Genomic DNA, 18,080 nt, shown 5'->3' with positions numbered 1-18,080 from the left:
TAGAAACAATATGTTTAGTTCTGGTCCTTAAAATACTGTTTTCTAGAGAAGGTATGTTTAGCATCACTCTGTAAATGTGAGAAGTGATAGCTTTTCTGTACTTTTAAAACTGTGTGTGTATGTATGGTGGAAGTAAGTTGATGTTGTGTCATTGTGCTAATTAGAACGTAATAATCTTCCTTAGATTTAGCCAATAAAGTAATGAAATCATGAATTAATATAAAAAAACATCCAATTGCTTCTTTAAAATATGTAGTATCGTTTAAAAATGAAGCTGAATTTCTTGTGAGGAACAACAGATGCAGAACATGTAGGACTTGGTTGTTAAGTTAATCTCTTTTAAAAGATCAGTTTCATGTAGTTGAAGTGACATTACAGGAAGACGCAGAACGTGGGGTTGGGAGCTTCCTTGCCGTGTCACAGCTTGTGTTGTGATGTTCAGCAAGGCACGGCACTGCGCCATGGTTTTCTCGTCTCTAAAGTAATGATACCTGCCTGCCCACCTCGGGGCAGCGCTGAGGAGCGAGCGGAAGGTGAATGACCGTGTTACAGGTCCCGCTGCTGTTAACTGTGATTAGTGAAATACCCGTAACTTGAGTCGGCCACTAGTTTCCTAACTGCCATTGTCACACAAATCTTCTGGGCCCCCAAGATGGAGTGTGCGAAGGATGGTCTGCAGTCCCTTTGAGCACGTTGGTTTGTCACTGAGGGACCTAAGCCAGAGACGACTGTGTTGTAGGCGGTGCTTCGTCTCGCCCGGTTCGCTGTCTGAGCCCCTGTGCGCAGTGTGGGCCGCTTTCCTTGACACGGTGACAAGGTTGTGCTAGACTCTCCTGCGAGTGCTGGCTCTGCTTCCCCAAGTCTCATTTCATGCCACTTAACTCTTTTGGCATTTTATTAAATCTAGTGGCCCTTCTTTGGCATCTGAGTAGATGTAAAGGCAGGAAAGGACAGTGACAACCATCTGTTACCAAAGCATCGAAATTGTGTAGGAATTTATAGCTTTGTGGTTCCTGTTTTCATTTGTTTCTGAAACTATTATTTTTGTAAGAGGCTTGGCTCTGTAACCTGAGAGACGGTGCAGCTAATGAGTCTTATTTAGCATTTCCTTACTGATAAAATGTTTAGTTACTTCTAAAGACAAAAGTAAATAACTTGATATCCAAAATCAAGAAGATATTTTAAGCTTTCAGGTAATCTTCAGAAGAACATTGTGATTGCCGTTATATATTTAGCTGTCATAAATGCTTTTTATAATATTTTGGCTTTTAATATAGAAATTAAAACTAGGTACTCTAATTTTTCTCTTAGTGATATGATCAGGAAGTTCGATATTCTACAGAAGGAATTCCGCAGATGAGAGAAAATTATTTTTAATTGTTGTTTGTAATGAAAGATACCACCACTTGCTGAAAACCTCCCATATATGCGCAAACAGCTCTCTGGGAACCTGATAACATTCGAACATTCCCATGTTTAGCCCTAATGAACATTGTACGGGGTAGAGCTTTATTGTTGGGGGAACCAAGGCTGCGCAAGGTCTTTCTGTGTCCAGGGTCTGTTTTTCCCACACTTTCAAAGACTAAATTTCTCGTTAACATTTTCTATAATAAGTTGTGGTCCCCCTGGCCTTGTTTAGTAGAGGATAGTGAGTGTGATGTGTCGTTGCAGAGCCTTCAGATTTGCCTGCATGTAGTCATTGCACTGTGGTGCCCTGTGTGAATGCTGGCTGAGGGCCCCTGCCCCAACCGATGGCCTGGCTCTGCGGCTCCGCCTCCTGCCCCTCCTGTCCCGCCGATGGAGCCCTGCCTGCGCTGCTGCCGGGCTGCCCTGCTATGCCCCCCACCTTCCAGCATAACTGAAGTCGTTCAGCGGGTAAATTAAAACCAGGAGCCACTGGCCTGGGCATGAGGACCCATGTGCCCTTCCTACTGAGTGAGACCACGAATTCATGTCCGCTGCTTCAGCTCCTCAAAGGCTTTGCCACTGATTTCTAGGTTTACAGCTTTATTCCAGAAGATTGAGCTTGAATTGCAGTCTGGCCCCTGGCCTCGCTGAGTGCAGCGCATGGAACTTAGGTGTGAAACCTGCATCAGTTAATCTTACCTGCCAGTGCCTCCTTCATCTAACAGGCCTTCAACTGAGAGCGCTGATGTGGGTTAGTGCATAAGAAGGAATATGACAGACAGGATCTACAAATAAAAATCGTTCTGCTTGTCACTGTTGGTATTTACTTTAAGATTATATCATTTAGACGATTTTTTTAAGATTATTAACACTACAGCATTGTATATCTGCTAGGAATTGTTTTGCAAAGTATTTAATGCTCAATCAAGATATTAAACTTATATGAAAAATTACTACTTTTAGTTGGTGAAATAACAAATTAATTAAAAAGAAATTAGGCAGGTATAGATTTTCTCCATTTCAGAAGTTTAATTTTTGCCTAATTTCTTAAGTTATATTGAAAGGGAAGAAACCGCCACCTGCTCCTTCCCCCTGAATCACGATTGTGCTGCTGGTAACTGTCTGAAGACCCGATAGGAGGGAAAACAGGTCCCTCTGCCAAGCAGTGTGGTGTATGGTATTTTCCAGAAAGTACGGACGTGCATCCTAAATATTTTGAAGATAGATCTTAATGCTGTCTCCTGTTCCTTAAGTCTTCCATGGGAGATCGAACGTTGATCAGTGTGTAAAAAGTATTTTTGTCTGTGATAATATTCGTTACTGTGGAGAGGAGTCTCAGATGAACGTTGAGCTGAATGGGTTTTGTAATTCAATGGAAAGCAGTTGTGGTTTGGTCTCTGTATGTGAAAGCTGTAAAGGAATAGCCCCATAGTGTGTAACGGGGTGGGCCAGGAAGGGTTTTCCTCCATTCGTGACCCAGGACTGGAGACCGGCCAGCTGAGTGGTGCGGGCAGGGACCTGGCACCGTGGGGACATTGTCACGTGCTGCTGTTGGCTGTTGCTGCTGCTTTTAATCCTTCCATGTGTACCATCAAAAATTCTTCTCAGCATCATACTGTAAACACACGAAACAGGTGAGGGCCACTGATACTTGAGTTTTCCTTTTTGAATTAAGCAGTATCAGTTACAAATCTTCAGTTGGAGACAGTTCAGTTATATTAAATGTTATGAGTACAGAATGGCACTTGCATTTGCTAATGTCTTTATTTGGGAATTAAAAGTTAAGTTCTGCATTACTCTCGAATTTCAGGAGAGAAGCCAGCAAATTGATATATAATACTGCTGAAGTCTACCAATTACTTTTTAATTGGTATTATAGACCTCATTCCGAAACCTGAATGTTTTATTCTCCTAAGTGTGAATATGCTGTGTGAAGTTTCTCTAATTGATTTGCTGTGCCCATTCCATTTGATGTATCATTTTTCACAATATTTCATAATTTGTGCTCACTTCTAATGAACAGAGTCGTTAGGACAAGCATGTCTAAGTACAACTGACAGCTAACATTAGGTGCCAGATGCAGTTTAGAAAGCTGTGTAGAACTGTAGAGAACAGTTTAAATAAATTAGCACCTGTACATTAGTCTCACTTGCTGGTAATTTATAAGCGAATCAGTAGAGATGACATTTAGGTAAGTCATTGATCAAGTTAACAGCTGCAAACCCACTGTCCAGCTGGGATGCCTAATTAATAGAGTGCATTCCTGACCCAGTGCGTCCTTCTCTTGGGTTGAGCCTGCAATTCTTTTACACTTTGACATCAGCCTGGGAATATAGTTAAATGCTTTGCCTTCGTTTTAGGAACTCTTGAATTTACTGGTATTCTAGTTAAAATCCAAAGATGTAAGAAACATGTATACAAGTGAGAATTACTCTACTCTGACTTACTTGGATGATTTTTTTTTTAATTTACGTTTTTTATTTTTGTCAGGACTTTCTTTGTCTTGGAGTCAGGTAAACCATGCCACAGTCTAATAAATTAAATGTATACTCCACTTTTTTTTTCCCTGGAAGAAGCAGGGAAGCTACTACACTGCATGAGGCTCTGGTTAAAGTAGTCTAGAGCTGTGTGTTACCACTAGCTGTGTGGGATTATGTGAATTAAAGGTAATTAGTATTGAATTAAAATGCAGTTCATCAGTAGCGCTGGCCACATACTGGGTGGCCATACTGGTTTCCGGCTGTCGTGTTGGACAGCACAGATGAGGACTGTTCCTGTCACCAGAGGAAGTTTGTTGGACGGTATTGGCTAGAGGATGGCTCCATTGCTTCCCCCCTCGAATAATTAGGAGTTTGTATTTGTTGCCTTCTGCTATTTAAAAGAAAGAGCACCCTTTGGAAGTACAAGTGATACTCTGCAATTTTATTTTTATATTGCCTGCCGCTGAAATGATCCAAAATACCTGAAGAGTTGGTTTTGCCAGCATCACTGCTCTTGCTCTGTGGAGGCCTCACTGAGTAAAATCAGGGTCACTTGCACACAAGCACTGCGCTGCCTGAGCAGTCCGTCCATAACCACGTCAGTCAGCCACTGAGTGACCAGCACGGGAGATGAGTGGACAGGGGGCTGGTGCGTGTCCCGGCCGGCGTGGAACAGGCAGCTCAGCGTCTCATTACTTGACTCACATCGGCACGTGGTGTGAAACTTACTGTTTTATCTTTTGAAATTTTCTGCTTACTGTTTTTGGAGTGTTGACCGCGAGTAACTGAAGCCATGGAAAGCGAAACTGCGGATGAGGAGGGGGGCGGCTGTACCTTATTTAATCGTCACAATAATGGGTAAACTTGATGTCCTTACAGATCAGAATCACTGGGACTGGTGGCACTTGAACACTATGTTTAGGGTTAAAAGATACAATAAGGATTATACGTTATTTCATCCTGTTTTCATGTTCACCACTCCCTTCTGAATTCTGAAAGGCAGTGAAAGAAAGGGTTTATAGCCCAAATGCTCTGCCCAAAACATACCTATCTGCCGTTAATCTTAACCACCAACACGCAGAATTCTCTCGTTCTTATGTTTACTGTTTGTTTCACAACAGTATTCACCTACTTGAGTTTTAACAGCTGTGTGTGTTAACTGGGAATTGAGCTAACACAGAGAGCAACAAAATTATGTTTTTCATAAAACTCAGGTATTCCTTTGTTTGCTTCAGGAGCTGTAAGAAATCTGTTCAGAGTGGCCACAGGAGATAAGTGGAAGTAACGGCTTAGGGCACGCTGTGCCCCCACCCACACGTTAGACGGTGGGCAGCGGGCTGGGAAGGCGCCGTTCTGATTTTTGGATTTTGTTAATTTGACTGATAACTGATTTGTCTTATTTACCGTTCGCTTTTTCATTCCTTTTTCTTCCATCCTTTATTTTTCATGGTTCTCACTGATTTGAGATTTTGCCGTTTATCTGACATGATAGCTTTTGCTCTGTGGCCCTTCTGCAGCAGTACTTGGCACAACACCTGGTATAGTTGGTACAGTACAGCATCATACGTTGTTATACTGTATCCATGACTAGTAATACATCATACAGTGTAATGTAGTTAGTACGCTGTAATGGAGTTGGCTGTGTTACAACCTCAAATTGTGAGGAATTATAAACTAGTAAATAGGTGTTAATTTACTTCTAGCAAAGATTTTTTTTTTTTAAGACAAAGCCGCTTTTCCTGATTCTTCAGTTAAATTTCTGGATACTTCTGTCACATTCTCTGTAAGCTGGCTTTCGTTGTCTTAAGATGTGAGACCGACATCCTTTGCCATTGATGGTTCCCTTTCAGGCTCTACCAGGTAACTTCCCTGTGACTTTTCTAAGTCTTCATTTTTAGGAGAAATCCAGCTGTGGGGTAGAATTCCTCCCATTCTCGTCTCCCTCTAGGACTCTATCTGGTGGTCACCTGAGGTAACAGTAATTTTCATGTTTGGAAATGATGCCAGTGACAACTTGAAACTGATGGGAAGTCGGTTGAACTTCTTGTAATTGTGGTGGTCTCGCTCCAAGGTGACGACTTAGTTTTCCACGCTGTCTCATGTTCTCATCACCTCTGGGTCTCGGTAGCCTCTCTGCTCAGACGTCTGACCAGCCTTGGAGGTGCGTGTGTGACTGAGAACTGGGCCTGAAGTCGAGCTGCCCCCCGGGGGCTGTGTGCACCTGGTGGCCCTGTTGAGACAGGTTGAGTCTGGGGAGACCGTATTTACTTACTTTAAAATTTTTAACATTTTCTTCTATCTTTTATTTTAAAAATTTTAAATTTCCAGAAAATTTCAATATTCAGTAAATACAACCACACACACACACACACACACACACACACACACATATACCTTCCACAAATTTGCGATTCTTAACATTTGTCATACTTCCTATATCTCTAAATAATATTTTTAAAATATAGTAAGAATAATATAAGAAACAATTTTTTAAGGATCATGAGTTTATATTTGTCTAATTCAGACTTAACTTTACTCAACATTACATTTCTTTTATATTTGTATCTCCTACAGTAAAATTTTGGTCACCATAAAAGTATGTTTACTAACTTGCTTTATGCTCCAATGTACCCAGAATATTTCAAAGTCATAATAGCAATATTGCTACTAACAATAAGCCTACCAGGTAAAGTTGAAGATTCCTTTGCGGTTACTTTTTGTCTTTAGAGGTTAGATTTGTTTCCGTTTGTATTAAGTTTTAGTTTCTTTTAAAATTTTTAGTCTTTAATATATAAAACATTTACATGTTTAAGAGTTCAAGTGTATAAAAACATACACCCAGAGAAGACTCACTCTTACCCCTGCGCCCCACCCCCAGCGTGGAGGGCTTCACTCCCCCCGCAGGACGTAGGGGTGTCTCGCCCTCACCAACAGTGCGCCATTGCACTTTGGAATTTTAGCTGGTCCCGTTAGATGAGAGGTACTATCTCAGTAGTTTTCATTGTACCTTTTGTATTATGAATACATTTGAGTCATATTTTTCTTTTTTTTTTTTAATGTCGTTTAATTGGTCAGTTTTTTTCCCCTTGCCTCTGAATTTTGGGTTATAGTTAAGAAAGAGTTTCCCATATCTAGGTTGTGAATGAATTCATGCATGTTGCCTTCTGGTACTTGTTTGATTTCATTTCCTGTGTTTGACTCTGACTCATTTGGACTTTATTCTGGTATATGGTGTGAGGTTTGCATCCATTTTTATCTTTTTTCAAATGGTAATCAGTTGTCTCAACATGACTTATTAAATAAAAAATCCACCTGCTCTCTTTCAGAGAAGGAAGGGAGAGGAGTCCCCAGTTTTTCAAAAAGAAAAAAATTCACAAAATTAACACTCTGACATTTGATCCAAGTTTTGTTTTTGTTTGGTGTCAGTTTTATTGCTGAATGAGTGACCCAGAGACACAGCTGGGCTCCCTAATATAACTGAATGTATTCCCCAGAATTATCAGCCCCTGCTTCCAGGGGCAGGTCTGGTCCAGCACGTGTACCGTGTGGCGAGAACAGCTCCCTAACCAGCAGCACTGTGTCGGCCTGAGCCCGGGGGGAGTTCAGAGAGGGGCGTTGTGTGGGGGTGGGGCGTGCGGGGCCTGCTCTTTTCCGTCTCTGTCTGGACGTCCGCCCACCCCCGGGGCTGCAGGGCCCGCACTTGTGGACGGGCTCCTGCCGTTTCCTTCAAAAAAGAGAGCAATTGTTTGTAGTATCGCCTTCATGTCTGACGCCGACACTGGAAAATTGTTAACACCCAGCTCAACAGTTACACGTTTTCTCTTCTGGGTGATGTGTGTGGTGATGTTACTTTCCCATTTAAAGGGTTATGATATGAGATAAGAAAACTCCTGGTTGACCCGGCACCAAGTAAGTGCTCGGCTGCGAGTCACCGCGTGACCGTGTTTCGTGGTGGTTGTTGATTACCCTTTTGTGTGTTTTCAGAGAGCCATCACTTACCTGTTCCCCAGTGGTCTGTTTGAGAAGCGAGCCAGGCCGATAATGAAGGTAGTTATCTTCATATTTTTATAGATTTCACTCAGGTTCATATGTTACAGCAATTATCTAAAGCATTTTTAATTTATTTTACAGCATCCTGAAGAGATTTTTCCAAAACAAAGAGGTAAGTTTGTTAGGTGAAGTGGACGGGCCTGTCTTTCCAGCGGTGGTGTGCAGTCACCCCTGTGTTAGGGAGCGGCACTCCTGTGTCGTGGTAGTCGTAACTAATAATGCCTGAAGTTTACGAACTGTTTCTTTTTAACTAAATAATGTTAAAATTAGATCAGGTTAGAGTTTATGCCTGCACGCAAATCAGATTATTTGCATTCTGATATGCTTTTTTGAAGGAGAGTTTAGTAGAGATCTGCTGGAGACTCCGTAACCCTGGAGGTTTCGTCCTCTGAGAACGTGCCCGTTCCTCCCTGTTGCCTTTGCGTGACTCTGCCTACCTCCAGTGCCTCATCAGAGCTTGTTAGTTTGATTTCCTTACAGTGGAGCAAAGACCTTAAATTTCCTAAGAAATCCGAGTGCAGAATATTTTGTGTTCCTACAGATTTTCCCCCAACCACACTGAAGTTAAACACACTTTTTGAAGTAACTTGCCTTTGACTCTTTCTTCAGCATTCAACTTAGTTTCCATAGAAGCGGTAGCCATCTTTTCTGTTTTCACCCATGTTTCATCTGTTTATGTCATACTTAATTCATGTGATTGTAGAAGTAAGTACCACTGCAGTAAACACCGCTGGCGCCTGGTCAGCGTGTAGCTCAGCAGCAGAAATGTGTGGGTTGCTGGAGGGAGCCTGCTGGCCGAGTGCTGTTTGCAGGAGGCCTGAGTCAGGATGTTTTAGAGTTGATTCAGTAGAGATCAGTAAGAGAGCAAGGATTTTTATTAAAAGTCTATTTGTTTTGTTTGCGCTGGTGTTTTTGCTGAGCTTTCCCTTTGTTCAAAGCTGTCATGCTTCTGCTCTACTTCATCCCTCAAATGATAACTTTTATTTTGAATCTTGCTGTAAACATTTTGAATGTTTTTATAAATTTTATCTGAATTCTCAGATGAGTTTGATGATAAACTGTAACATCAGTGGAATTAGTAGCTTTTGGGAAAATAGTAAATGAAGGCTGTATTAAAAGTGCTCATCAAATTTAAAGCCGCAGCTGAGTTTATAGTTTTGTCCCTGAGGTCTGTCATACCTTGAAAAAGTTTGTAACTTTTATTTCATGTAACCTTCTGCCAGAGCAGAGGAAAAATAATGTAAGCTTTCAAATACTCTTTAAAGACTCAGAAAATTATCAAATCTGGACACGAATTGCATAAAAAAGAAACCTATACTCTATTCTCACTAAATTAAATGATAGCAAATCAAATAAAGCATTATATTAAAGGAATATACCAGAGGATCCTTTTCCCCCAGGAATATAAGGATGGTTTAACATGAGGAATTTATTAATGTAATTCTCAGTGCTGATTGATTCAGGGGGAAATATTTCCAAAGATGAATAAAAAGTCATTAACACAATTTATATTTTGGTAAAAAGCTCTTAAACTAGAAATAAAAAGAGACATTCTTAGTTTGAGAAAGGCTGTCATGAGAAACAAAAACACATCAAATTAAAAAACGTATCGTTGGACTTCTTATACTAAGTTTAGGAATAAGACAAGTGTGCCCTCACTTGTCCCTGGTTTTCTGTGTTGCCTCGAAACTCTTAACCAGTGTGATTTAAAAAAGCAAAGAAATTAGGAATAAATCAGTTAGTATTCACAGATGTTATGAGTGCCCACTTAGAAAGTACAAAACCATAAAACATAAACTGCATTAGAATTTCAGCAGAGTAGCCTTATCTGGATGTCTGAATACCGTAAACATTCAAGCTATGAATTGTTCTGAAATTTTTTTAAGGGACTCTTTTGTGAAAACATGCCAGAGTATAGGAGAATCTGAAATGCTAGTCACACAGAGGTCCTGTGAGCCTCCTGCCAGTGGACAACAACACGGTGGCCAGATTCACACAAGGAAACCAGTGTGGGATGGAGTGTAATGATGACCTAAGTACATGGTGGTCTCCTTGGTAACAAACAAATTGTGATCTTTCTCTGCCTTTCTGTCTTTTTCCTGGACAAGAACCACTTTAGAAACATTGATTTCCAGTTGTACAGATACACACCTACACACACACACAGACACACGTAGGTGTGTGTGTGTCTCCAATTTTTTTCCAGCACTTTATTCTGTATACTCCTTGCTCATCTTTGTTCTGGTTTTAGATCTACAGTTAGGTTAGTAAATGCTGTCCGTACTCCTTTTGCTAAGGTTTCCCTGATTATCTCTAGTTTGAATGGAATTCATTTTCTAGTAGATTCTTCAAAAAGGGCTCATAGATATAAGTTGCTTGAGTCCTTATGTTTTTAAAATTGTGTTTTTATAGCCTTGATGCTTGAAGGACAGCTTGGCTGGAGGAAAAAGTCTGGTTCATACTTTCTTGAGTTTCTTGAGGCTGTGGCTCCACGGTGGCCTGGCTTTTCTGTCCGGTTTTGGAAGTCTTATGCCAGTCTAGTTATCTTTCCTTTTACATTATTAAATCTTCCCCCATGGTGGTCCTAAGGATTCTTAATCTATCTAAAGCTGTGTAGTAGCTTAGTGAAAATATGACATTGAGCTGATTATTAAGGGTCAGTTTATAGGTGCCAGTGAGCCCTTTCAATATGTAGGTTCAAATTCTTACATCAGAATATAGTTTTATTAAAAATCATATATACGTATAACTTAGTTATATATTTTTTGTTCATTAGTTGTATATATATATGTAACTAAAAAAGTGAATATAACTTTTTTGTATAAAAATGTTATAAATATTAGTTCTGTTCCCCTTTTTGTTTTTGTTCCTTGGGATTCAATTATAGAAATGTTATTCCTTCTTTGATTTTCTTCCACATCAGTCATTATCTCTCTCAATCTTTTTATTTCTTCCTTTAATCTCATTTTCATCTTTTAAGGTGTTTCCCTCATTTTTTATGTCCTTTATTTGTTTTTAATCTGTTCTTTTGGGAGTTACTTGTAAGTTAGTCTACATTTCTGATGATTTTAACTTTTTTTTTCCATTTCTCTCCTGAGTTTAATCAAGTTGTTTCATTTCTTTGAGTTTTTTTCATCCGTTACATTTTCAGTTTTTGAACTTTTCATTCCGAGTGTTCTCTAATAACCCCAAATGGTGCTTTGAGGATATTTAATGCAGTTTGTAGTATAGCGTTTCAGTTTCCTTCTGTTTCACCATTGGTTTTGGTGAGGATGCATTCTCATCAGTGGAATATTTAGATTCTCATTTTCTGTGTTAAATTTGTAGCAGCCTTTTTAAAAATGGTGGAAACATGCGTCTGCATTTCTGTGGACAGAACTCTCTTATTTCTTAATCTACATAATGGAATTTTAAAAGTAGATTGTATCCAGAAGATGGTAGAGTTAGGTCAGGATTTAAAAGTACATTATGATTTTGGAATTAAGTGATTGAAACTCTAAAGTAGAATCAAATAAGGTGGCTAGTTGAAAGATAATCATACAGCTACCAGTGTTTTTTAAATAACATATGATATTATGCCCTTAAGTCACAAAGAGGGCAAAGAACAATAAATCATGTATTTCAGAATCTAAAACTTGTCTCCAAAAAAAAAGATACTACAAATTTAAAACAATAAGCAACAGACTGGGGAAAATTTTGAAACACAGCAGAAGTCTGATACCTAGAGTAAATTACTTGTAAAGAAAAATGGGCAGAATGGAAAGTAGGTTAATTCATAAATCAGGAAAATAAAAGTAGGAAAATAATTTTAGTCAAATAGGACAGGAGATCATTATTACTCACAGACTGGAAACTGCAAATACCATGTGTCAGCAAAAAACCAGAAACAATGTGAATGTTCATCAACAGGACAGTTAATAAAGTGTCAGAGAATCCTGTGGAAAAATACACAGGTGAGAAAAAGAGTGAGACAGCTCTGCCTGCATTAGTACAGAGGGACGTGTTGTTGTGTGGGAATAGCAAGTGAAAATGGTTAGAACTGTCTCAGTCCTTCAAGTTACCCTATGCTGGGTGTCTTACAAACAACAGAAGTGTATTTCTCACAGTTCTGGAGGCTGGAAAGTCCAGATTAAGGCTGTGTATGTTTGTTTACGCCGTATTTCCTGAGTTCTAAGGCACAGTTTTTCAAATTTTACCATCTTTAGAAAGCAGTATTCATTTTACAATTAATGTAAACTGTTAGCGTTTTTTCTTTCCTTCTTTGTAGAATACATGGTGGAGCATCTTAAAATCTGAGATGTCTTAGCTCGAGTGAAATCATGTATTCACACATGCACACACACACGTAAACATCCATTGTGAAATCAAGTACACACAGGCTCCTACTCACACACATGGGATGAGACCCAACTCAAAAACCCTTCCAAGCTTCCAGTAGGTCTTACCTGCAACCAGGATGTTTGTCAGAAGATCCGTTTCTGACTGACTGCTTTTGTGCTGTAGTGAAAAGTGCATAGTAGTTATAAATACTGGAAAATAAGCGGGATTTCATGAAGTATTTGCAAGTGATTTGGAGAAACAAATCATCCATACGTCATTGGTAAATAAGAATCTGTTTTTATTTTTTAAGCCAAGTTCCGTATCTAAATTATTTTCTACCATTTATTATGAAATTTTGGTCTTCATTTTAAGTGTATTGACTTAAAGTGGCCTGTGTGTAATGCCACTTATCCCAGAAGAGAAAGATAACCTACATATTGTACAGGTGGTATTTTGAAAGAAAAGAGTGTATTATTCAAAAACCTGTAATGAAATGACTCTTTTTTTGTTGGACAAAATAATACATATTGAATTTCTGCCTCACAATAAATTCCAGATAAGTTAAATTTCTGATCACGAAAGCATGCAAAACTTCCAGAAGAAAATACAGGAAAATAGTCTTTTAGAAAGCTCAAAGACTTAAAACAGGTTTTCTCCACGGGGGTGATATTGCCCCCAAGGGGGTGTAAATTGATTCATAGGAGGTGAAAAAAAGCTATCATGATGTTTGTGGCCCTCCAAAGGGCCACAGCTTGCATCAGCCCGTGCGCCGTGTATCTGCGGCATTAAAATTTCATAGGGTGAGAGGCAGTTAAGGAGAAAGTGTCTAAAAAGATTCCTTAGTAGGGACGATAATGAAAGAACAATTGAGAGACACTGCCACAGAGGAAAAATGACAGCTTCTGCTGTACGTATGCACTTTAAACTTCTTGATTATGAAAGATGCCACAAACAAAATTAAAAGGCAAGTGACAGGTTGGGAGAAAAGAGTTTACCACTCATGTAATAGACAGAGGAGTGTCGCCTTACTGGTTGGAGTTCTTACAGGTCGTTAGCAGGGAAGCAGCTCAGTACAAATCCGGGAAGAGGATGTGGAGTTAGTGTTGGCTTTACTTCCTGCAGCAGCTCCGTTTCTGTCTGTTTGGTGTATATTAGATGCGAATGACCACCTGCACTTCAAAAGGGGTCCCACGGAACACCTGGGTGGGCCCCTTCTGTTGTAGACATTTTGAACTCTCAGGTGCGTCAGCAGAGAGTTGAAACAAATAACGAGGCACAGAAAAATCTGTTTGGTTTTTCTCTTTGTTACAAAACCTGTTTCTGATTTCTTCAGTATACACGTAACTGACTTAATCAGCTTTCCTTTTAAGATTATGGGAGTGCCTTGTATTTACAGCCAAACCTAAATTTTTTTTTCTAGCAAGATGATTTTGGTGTTTTGTGTGTTTACTTAAAACAAATCGTAGAAATTCTCATGGTGAAATATTTAGGAATGTTTTATCAAATGTAAACATTGTGTGTTAATTCATATGAAATATTAAATATTCTAAATATTTACATGTTAAAACATTCCAGACTTAAAATTCTAAATATAAATACTTTTTTGTTATTTTGAAACTTAATTGTAATTATAAACGGGTATCAAATTACAATTAAACACAGTACTTAATCCCCCTCTGTCTTTATTTTTATTTTTACTTGTTTTTATCTGTTTTTTATTAGCGGTCCAGTGGGGAGAAGATGGCCGCCCATTTCATTTTCTCTTTTATACTGGCAAGCAATCGTATTATTCATTAATGCACGTAAGTATATTACATTTGTGGTAAATAATACAAACTGTAAGCTAAGTAACTAATGATACCAGAGTTTTCTCCCAGCTTCAGAATTTAGTTGGTCTGTCTCACAATGGACAAAAATAAGACTTCTAGAGGTAAGACAGTAAGTTGAAAGGCTTTATGTTTTATTAATTCACTTTTGCTGAAGGGGAGCATTATGGAATTTCTGTCAGGGTGATTTGTCCTTAAAACGCTTTTGCGCCGAGTGGAGGTCGTGTTGGGAGACGGATGCTCAGCTCAGTGACTGTGTGTGGTCGCATCCCAGGTGAAACCTGAACCGGGCAGGCACCAGAGCCACCAGGCACTCACCTGGGGAAAGTCAGTGCTTCTCTCTGCTGCATTGTTATCACGTACGGTTTCTGCCTTTCATAGGCCCGTGCAGTGTATGAGTCTGGAATTTGGGACCAAGAAAGATCTAAGAAATGATTCGATTCCACTTTGACTCCCAGCTGCATTTGCGTGTTCTGGGAACAGGTTTTCTGTCTACCGGAGCTGGACGTGTTTGATGGTGAGCACACGACAGCTCCTGGTCACAGAGGGGAAAGGCCGGCCTCTGACAGCCAGTCTTGTTAAACGACAGAACCCACTTTATTTTAGAAGATGATGCCCAGTTTTGTTTTGTTCGTTATAAACGAACAAAACAAAATATATTCGGTTTTCACCAGTTACTCCCTGGGCCTCCCCGTCCGCAGTCCACGCTCAGGTTGCTGACGTCACTGGTACAGGGTCCCTCTGCTTTTTTAGAGCCCTCCGGTGTTTATTTGTGCTCCACCAACCCAGAGGACAGAATCCCCACTTGTCAGGTACATTTATTTCTTAGGGGGAAAAAAAAAAGAAAGCCTCCTTTTCACTTTTTGGTGACCTTGGGCAAATGAGCTTCTTGCCCTGGCAGAAATGAAATGAAAAATGCAGAGTGTGTCTTTGCTGAGTAATGGAGCCCGGCCGCTCTCCACGCACAGCCCGCGGCCGCCCGGGACCCCCGCTGCTCATTTAAATAGGTATGTCAAATCTGCCTCCCAAGGCCGCCGGTTTGATCTGTGGTAATATTTGTGAAGGTTCCATATGGACTCGAGCCCCCTGCAGTGCTGAGAAATAATGTACAACGCTTCATGGTGCAGACGCACATTTCCCCTGGAAAGGGGTGCAGCGCTGCGTTTAGCTGTCGGAGCGGATGATGGAGCGAGGCGCTGGGCCTGTCAGCTTGTTACACGGATGGGCTGCACGCAGCGAAGCTGTGAAAATCTGTGCCTTTTAACTTTTCTACTTAATCACGGTTGTAGCATTGCCTTTAGACTGTATGCTACATTAATTCTCTTCCTGCCTTCTGCCTTTCATCCCAAGTTTCACGGAAGAAAGTAAAGCATGCGGGTCTTGTAGAGGGGCCTTATCAAACAGCTGTCATCTGACAAGCCATTTGCATTTGTTTGGGCTGAAACTGAGCAACCCCAGGGCAAGGTACTTTGTGGCATTCCATCATCATGCACAAATTACACATGGTATAAGAGCCCTAACTTCGTTTTTAGTGAGTATGTTTTAAAAGGTAGTGCTTGAGAAACTCATCGGATTCTCGGTGGATAAAAGACTACCCCACTCGGATGGAAACGTTCCATTACATCCAGCTAATAAACAGTCTTCCTTTCTGAGTCATAGTTCTGTTGCATATAAGAGAGTTCTTCAGGCTTCTGTGTTTTAGTTAAATCCAGTCATTTAGGTTGGGCTGTTGTATATTTTGACCCCTAAACACTGTGGGTTTGGTATTTTGTTGCTCAGCAGAAGAGTTTACACATATGAATTACAGATATTTTGGCTTAACTTGAGCGTATTAATTCAGATAATAAAACCTCGTGTTTTCAAAAATATGTTTTGTGGTGCAGGTCATAGCTCAGTGGCAGTGCTCAGCATGCACAAGGCCCTGGGTTATATCCCCAGTACCTCCATTAACCAGAAAGTTTTTTAAACTCATTTTTTGGAATTTTAATTATAGGTATGTATAAAAGGGCAAATGTTTTTCTAAATCTATGCTGATCACTTGGGCATCTGAATGGCAAATGTTACTGATCACAGCTGTGGTCACTGCAGTCTCGTTTCCTGGATAAGGCAAGTCAGCGTCATGCTGGGGACAGTCTGACTGTGGAGCAGTGTGTGGCTCCGTATTCACTGTTGGGCTTACAGTGGTTTTGTGGTGAAGTCAGGCGTTGCATATAAAATAAGGCGGTAAACCTGAAACTGCTCCACATTTGCTCCATCCTTTGTCTTGCCACTTCCTGGTCGGGGGGTGGGGGTGCCCGCTCAGTCTGTGGGAGGGGGTCCCCCTGCTGCAGCATGGTGGGGACGGCCCCCCGGAGACTGGCAGGTGGGCTGGAAGTGAATTGTGTGCTGCCATTTCTTTCTGTGGGTGTAATTTCTTCCCCTGTGACAGAGGGAAGGACGCTAAGCCCAAGTCTGTTTCTCCCATGTCCTGGGCCTGCTGTACTTGTGAGAGACGTGGCCGTCATCCGCCAGGCTGTTAGACAGAAAAGCACGGATCTTGAGCGTGTGTGCAGTGGTTCAGGAGACCTTTCTGATGTCCATTAACCTTTTTATCTCCTGTAATCATGTCAAAGCTCTTTTTAGCGTTTGGCCGCTGTTTGCAGGTTGTATGTTACATGACATGTAACAGAGGGTGAGTGTGGTACGGCTCACAGCCAGGCCCGTGCGCCGGCCTTGGTGGACGCTCTTCCCAGTGCTGGTGATTAGTCCCTCCCGTTTTGGTGGAGGTTGGGGTGGGGCTAAGGGAAGAGGAGCGTGAGAAGGAGGAAGCAGTTTGTTGTTCCTGCCCAGGAATGAAGCCTGACAGGAAAGTGGAAAGTGAAGGAAAGTCCGCCGACCCAAGCGGGTCTCGGACCTTGTGAGTGTCACGTCCCAGAGGCTCCTTCCCAGGTTAGTTGGACGCCCGCTCCCCGCGGGCACAGCCGTGCACGAGTTTCCTGGGAAAGTCGATAAAACCCATTTATTTTACAAGATAGCGGATGGGATGCACGTATGTAGTAGTGACACGTGACAGAGGACTCACAGGTTAGTCCTCAGTGGTGAGTAGTCTAGGCAGAAGGAGTAAGCCTTACGGAGTTTCTCAAAGGGGCTTGAGGACTGAGAAGGCTCCGTGCTGGACGGTACCGCTCACCCGTCTTTTTACGCCCACACTGGGTGGCACTCCCACCCCAGACAGCCACAGAACCAGAGCTGTGTGCTCCTCGGACGTGGGTAGAATTTCAGGTCAGGGTTTTCAGGAGCAGAATGAAGAAAGAGAATGAAAGTGTCCTGAAACAGATGAGCGGAAGTGTAAAGGAGAGGGAAGAATTTGTAAGAGGACGGTCACATGTGTCTGCGGTGAAGCAAGTGCTGTTCCATGGGAGAGCTGATCTGGGGGAGCTCGCGCCTGGGTGCGGGAGGAGACCTGCCCGCGTGGCTGAGGGACGGGCTGGCGGGGGTGCCCTGGGGGTCCCAGCCGGCCCCGGCACCCTGTCTCCGCAGTGGGAGCTGCGCACGCAGCCCGGCGAGTGGGCAGAGGTTCCCAGCCTGGGTGCATGGTGGGCCATACACGGGTCTCCCATTGTATGACATGTGTCAGCTCCATTCACGCTCTGTTATAACATACATTTCTGACAGTTTTGAAACGCACTTACTAAAAGTGAATTGAAAACAATTAAAAACTCTTTGTGGGAGGTGACTGACTCTGAAGTGGAAACCCTTCTGTGAAATACTGTTGATTAAGACAGGGCACGGCTATAATGTAGCCTTTCCCAAAGTGCTTTTGGAGGAACCCAGGTTATAAAATCTTCAAGAAAGGGTCTGAAATGAAGTTCGTTTGGGAATGCTGCATCTGGTGTGCAGGGAGATCTCAGCACGTAGCACGCACCGTGCAGCCCTGCGGCCAGGAAACTTGTTAACTCCCCGCTCAGAGGTGTTGGTCACGGAACCCTTTCTGCCCAGAGCACCTTTTAACAGCCCC

At 41.6% G+C, this 18,080-nt stretch overlaps 1 protein-coding gene across 1 annotated transcript in view; it reads left to right on the top strand.

Moving 5' to 3' along the window:
- The window catches only part of MRPS9 (mitochondrial ribosomal protein S9), a 38,609-nt gene that overhangs the window by 6,120 nt on the left and 14,409 nt on the right, over positions 1-18,080 (top strand). The window contains exons 3-5 of the mRNA XM_006215434.4: positions 7,872-7,934; positions 8,019-8,049; positions 13,980-14,059. Of these exons, the coding sequence (XP_006215496.1) occupies positions 7,872-7,934; positions 8,019-8,049; positions 13,980-14,059 (174 nt within the window). The remainder of the gene's footprint in view (positions 1-7,871; positions 7,935-8,018; positions 8,050-13,979; positions 14,060-18,080) is intronic.

This window comes from Vicugna pacos, chromosome 28 (genome assembly GCF_048564905.1).
Source record: "Vicugna pacos chromosome 28, VicPac4, whole genome shotgun sequence".
In the NCBI taxonomy this organism is placed as follows: domain Eukaryota; kingdom Metazoa; phylum Chordata; class Mammalia; order Artiodactyla; family Camelidae; genus Vicugna; species Vicugna pacos.
The sequence above is the reverse complement of the archived record's forward strand: the minus strand, read 5'-3'. Positions and strand labels throughout refer to the sequence as shown.